Raw genomic sequence first — 5,871 nt, forward strand, 5'->3', positions numbered from 1 at the left:
CTCTCTCTCTCTCTCTCTCTCTCTCTCTCTCTCTCTCTCTCTCTCTCTCTCTCTCTCTCTCTCTTTATCTTATCTTCACTGTTTCACTCATTCTTTTTCTAATAAAAAATTGTTGTAATTGTGTATTTCTATATTTTTTTTCTCCGTTATAAATTCCTAATTTCTTGCTTTACTTTGTCCCGAAATCCTCAAAATGATTTGAATTTTTATATTATGACGGCTCTCTCTCCTTCTCTCTTTCTGTCCCCCTCCCTCCCTGTTCGTCCTTTCTTTTTGTTTCTTCCTCTAGTCTCTTTCTTTCTCCTCTTTAAAAAATGGCTTCCATCTTCATCAACATATTTTCATTAAAATTTAATACTACTTCTTCTTCTTCTTCTTCTTCTTCTTCTTCTTCTCTCTCTCTCTCTCTCATCTTTTCTTCTTTTACCGCAAATTTCATTCTTCAATTCTTCATCTAGAAATTTTCACAGAATTATTTCGCTTCAATTTTTTGTTGAATTTTTTTCCTTCGTAATTATAATTTTCGTCACTCTTAGGTATTTTTTGTTTAATTATTATAAGGTCTATTGAAATTTATTTTCCTTTGCTTTTCATTTTCCCAATATTTTCCCTATTTCTCACTGATATAAATCTCTTGTTGGTTCTTTTTCTCCTTCCTCTTCTTTTTCTTCATTCCTTTCTTCTTCTCCTTTTTCTTCTTCTTCTTCTTCTTTCCTTCCTTCTTCTTGGATATTTCAGAATAGTTTTGTCCCCTCAAAAATTTCAACCAGTATTTTTTCCCCTGTTCTGAACATCATACTTTTTTTTCAATTAAAAAGTTCAAAGTTGGAAAAAAAAAGTAGAGAGAAAATTGTGTCATAACAAATTAGAAAATGGATAGAGAAGAAAAAACGCGCCTGAGAGAGAGAGAGAGAGAGAGGTAGGGGGAGAGAGAGAGAAAGGTAGGGAGAGGGAGAGAGAGAGAGAAAGGGGGAGTTTCTCCTAACTTTAAACGAGTTTTGAGTCCAAGAAAGTTGATGTGTGGAAAGAGGTGTAAAAGAGAAAAGAGGAGAAAGAAGGGGGGAGGAGGAGAGAAGAATTTTCCTAGCAACTTGGACGGAAGAGAAAAAGAGGGTGGGAGGGAGTTTGGTAAAGAGACAGAGAGAAGGAGAAAGAAAGATAGGGAGGGAGCGAGAACTATTTCTAAAGTTGTTAAAATTAAATGCCATTTTCAAAATACATAAATAAATAAAATGGAAAATATTCCAGCCAAATTGAGAAGGAAAGTGTTGAAAACAGACAGAGGTAGATAATAACAAAGAGATAAATTCATAATAATAAATAAATAGAACAGACCTTGTTTACACTGCCAGAGTGAGATTGAAATGTCCCTTTCCCTTAAACTAGGGAAGCATCGCTGCCCCCTTCCTTTCACTGGTTTAGAACCTTCCCCCTCCCCTCCTAATACTTACTACTGACTGAAAAGAGCAAGTGTTTATTCAACCTGGATTCTAAGAGTACAAGACCACCAACAGATCGGCATACTGTATATGGGTTTATAGCTTCCCATTTTGAAACTCTTACGACACGCCACTTGAGTCAACCTGGATTATAATGGTTTGTTTCCACTCACTCGGCATTTGCCGACCGGCATGATCTGTTTCCATTTGTTTAGATGCCGGTCGGCAAAGAGTGAGTGGAAACGCATCATAAGACCGCCAACAGATCGGCATACTGTACCTATATGGGTTTATAGCTTCAAACTAGGGAAGCATCGCTGCCCCCTTCCTTTCACTGGTTTAGAACCTTCCCCCTCCCCTCCTAATACTTACTACTGACTGAAAAGAGTGATTATTCAACCTGGATTCTAATACCGCCAATAGATCGGAAAACTTTGAACTACGTCTTTCTGACTCCCCATGACTTCACGTGACGTGACCTCATGGTGGTGTGTTTCTACCTTAAGACGACCAGGTCCATCAGCAGATCGGTATACCCTATATGGGTTTATAGCTTCCCCTGGAAAATCTCACGCCACGCCACTACCTTGAAGACTTTCAGGATCCGACTTTCCTGGCGGTGTTTTTCACTCCCACAGGACTCTTGGAACTCCCGGAAGTTTCTTGATGAGCCAAAGTTTGAACTTGGAAGAAAAAGTACAAAATCTAAACAAAAAACTAAAAAGCTGTCCAGATTCTCAAAAAAAAAAGTTCTCTTTTTCACCTCGAGGTATGCGATAACTTTAGAGAGCGTTTAAGTCATTAGAGGGCGTTCATTAGGGTACCAAGATAAAATGGGGGTCTCCTGAGCCCTGTATTTAAAGAAGAGAATCTGTAGAAATTGTCTTCTCTACTAACACTCTGACATTTCAAGACATTTGATTCCGCGTGTTCGGACCGACCCTTCAATCGTGCTGTATTTAAAGCAAGAAAAGATTCTGCAAGGGAAAAATTGTCTTTTCCGAGAACGATTTCACTTGCGATCCGACCCTTCAAGGGTAATAATTAATTACAATAATCATTATTGTAATTAATGGGAGCATGGAAGTCATTTTTGGATGTTGAATAAGCATTTGACCAAGGTGAATGAGAATTATGAGAAGAAAAAAAATATTATCCTCATTTGTAAAATGAGCATAATAATAAATAAATAAATAAATCATAATAAAACAACTGACACCGTAACTTTTTCGCTTTGTTTACAGAACTCCTACCCTCCAGAACCGACAAGGCCTAGCCATCCCGAACTACAACCAAGCCGGCATTCCCAACTACAACAGCAATCCATTCCTGAACAACATCCCCAACTACAATCAGCCCGGCTTCAACCAGCCCCCGTCGCCCTTCAACCCTCAATCCGAGTTCACCCCTCTGCCCGCGTATATCCAGCCACCTCCCGCCCCAACCAATCGGCCGGGAGGGTTTAACCGCCCGAACAACGGCGGATTCAACCGACAAGGTCCGAACTTCGGAAGGGGCGGCCCTCAAGGCGGAGGATTCAGTCGGAATGGGAACGGATTAAATCGGAATGGGTTTAATCAGCCGAGAGGCGGTCGGAACTTTGGTCCCAACCAGGGCGGAGCGGGCAATGGCTTCAGGTCGCCAAATCCGGCTATTCGGAGACAGGTACCGTTCCAGTCACCCAATGTGAGGTACTAGAGGGACTTGGACATTTCCTAGATTGGGATTTCGTTGGAATTAGACATTCCAAGATATCCAAGGCATCTCACAGAATTCCTCAAAACTTGGCATTCAAATAGCAAGGGATCTCACACAGTTTCATTACAAAACATCAAAACTTGTACTCTAACTTGAAATTTCACAAAAATTCGGAGTTTAAAATTCCATGAAATCTCACAAAATGCCATCCGAAAATTTGGAGTCCCGAAATTCCATAGAATCTTATAGAACTCCATCTGAAAACTTGACATGAAATTGACAGGACCCCTCGCAGACCTGACCAAAAATAACTTCATGTGAAATTTATTTACCTGAGTGTGAAGAGGTGAAGAAAGTTTTGGTTCCCAAAACAACTTTTCCTCGAAGTTACCCTTTGCATGTATGTTTCTTGAACTTGAGCAGGACTTACCCCTAAGTATGACTTAAACAAGTTCTGACGTTTAAAGTCGACTTGAACAAAAACGTTCAGAACAATTTGAGAACAACGGAGGCTCCTGGAATGACGTTTCTATAAACTTGGTCGACTTTTGAATTAAGTCCAGTCTGTTCAACTTTAGAAATATTAAGTCCCCCAGAGTATTACGCTTCTCTACTGCTTCTAGGAATTCCTACTTATGCAGTCCACCCACCCACGGTTGGTCTGTCAGACCGTTGGAATATGTGTGGGCGATATTAGGCCTGCCACTCACTATCAGGTTACACACTCACTATCAGTTATCAGTTACACCTGATCAGGTCCGCCTGTGATTTGTTTATGTTTAGTTTACCGATGGGAAACAAACCTGACCGAGCTTTCCCCGAGAACGCTCCGAGACCGTCCCGGAAAACTCGGTTAGACATGTTCCACTTTGGTTACTCTGGAGGAAAAGCGACCTTAAACATGACAAAATGAGTATGTAATAAGATGAAAAATAAATTAAATGCCAATCTGTCTTCATAAATCATCAATCATGTTGTTATTGAGACCTCTTACTAAAAGTCGATAATCTGAAATTGTCTTTTTTAGTAGCAGAAACTTTGAACTTTTGAAGGCACAATTGAATCAGTATGCCGTTGCTTGCCACTCAGCAGGTCCCGGGTTCACCTCCTGCCAACAGCATCGATTAACAAAAAATCCTCCTGGCATTTCTATACTTAAATCTAAATCACCATTATTGTCTTTCTTTCGTTCTTTCTTTCTTTCTATGTATCTTTCCTCTTTTTTTTACTTTCTATTACTACAGTATAGCGAGCTATACTCGTAATGAAAGTATTGCAATCGGTCCAAACTTTTTACTTAAAAGAAGAACGAAGAAGAACAAGAGAAAGAAGAAAAAAAGTCAACAGGTTAAAAAGAATCAACAATTCCCACAATCATCATCATGTGAAGGGTTCATTTCCTCTCCACTACAACGCAAGTGACTCTTCACATCAACTTCCAGTATTTACTTCCACTACCTAAACCACTCATTGTTTTGCCTACTGCCACTAAAAACTGCTCTGCCTGACTACTGATTCTTCAAAACAAACGGAAAAAAAAAAAAAAAAAAAAAAATATTAATATATTCCCTTTTTCCCTCAAGCCCTTTCGGTGCAACATTTAACAGGAAGTACGTAGGTATCATGTGATGGGAGACTAAAGGCCCTTTTACACTATTTAGACCAAGTCGACCGCGTTGACGCTAAAACAAGACCCATTTTCAGCCAATTAGACTAGAGTATTTTGTCTATCTTCAAAAAATTTCTACTCTTATTGGCTGAGAAGATTTCCATGAAGAGTGTTTCTTTCGGCTTATCTTTTTTTCCCAGACATTAGTTTAAAATTTTAAACAGTCTGCTTAGTTGAAATCGGTCTTTAAATTTCAAGGTAACCAATCACAATATGCTGGTGTAAAATCAATCAAGTTTGCTCGAGTTAAGCAGGGTTTGACATGGTGAGTATTTGGATAGGGAATTAGGGACCCCTCCCTGTTTATCTCTCTACAGAGGAATGGCGCTTCTGATTAGTTATTCGACGGTTTATCCTGAATTTGGATTTTTCAATGTTTAACAAAATATCTTTAGAGTATAGCGAGCTATACTCGTAATGAAAGTATTGCAATCGGTCCAAACTTTTTACTTAAAAGAAGAACGAAGAAGAACAAGAGAAAGAAAAAAAAAGTCAACAGGTTAAAAAGAATCAACAATTCTCACAATCATCATCATGTGAAGGGTTCATTTCCTCTCCACTACTACACAAGTGACTCTTCACATCAACTTCCACTATTTACTTCCACTACCTAAACCACTCATTGTTTTGCCTACTGCCACTAAAAACTACTCTGCCTGACTACTACTGATTCCTCAAAACAAACGGCTTTTTTTTTGCTGTCGAGAGTGAAAAAAAATATTCCCTTTTTCCCTCAAGCCCTTTCGGTGCAACATTTAACAGGAAGTACGTAGGTACCATGTGATGGGAGACTAAAGGCCCTTTTACACTATTTAGACCAAGTCGACCGCGTTGACGCTAAAACAAGACCCTTTTTCAGCCAATTAGACTAGAGTATTTTGTCTATCTTCAAAAAATTTCTACTCTTATTGGCTGAAAAATTTTCCATGAAGAGTGTTTCTTTCGGCTTATCTTTTTTTTTTCCAGACATTAGTTTAAAAATTTTAAACAGTCTGCTTAGTTGAAATCGGTCTTTAAATTTCAAGGTAACCAATCACACAATATGCTGGTAAAACCAATCAAGTT

General features: G+C 38.9%; 1 protein-coding gene across 1 annotated transcript in view; it reads left to right on the forward strand.

The window, feature by feature from the left end:
* The window catches only part of LOC103513652, a gene marked incomplete at its 5' end in the record, with an annotated part of 16,823 nt that extends 13,091 nt beyond the window's left edge, over window positions 1-3,732 (forward strand). The window contains one exon of the mRNA XM_008478499.3: window positions 2,684-3,732. Within this exon, the coding sequence (XP_008476721.1) occupies window positions 2,684-3,137 (454 nt within the window). The remainder of the gene's footprint in view (window positions 1-2,683) is intronic.
* Between the last annotated feature and the right edge of the window lie 2,139 nt (window positions 3,733-5,871).

This window comes from Diaphorina citri, unplaced genomic scaffold (genome assembly GCF_000475195.1).
Source record: "Diaphorina citri unplaced genomic scaffold, Diaci psyllid genome assembly version 1.1 scaffold41, whole genome shotgun sequence".
NCBI lineage: Eukaryota > Metazoa > Arthropoda > Insecta > Hemiptera > Psyllidae > Diaphorina > Diaphorina citri.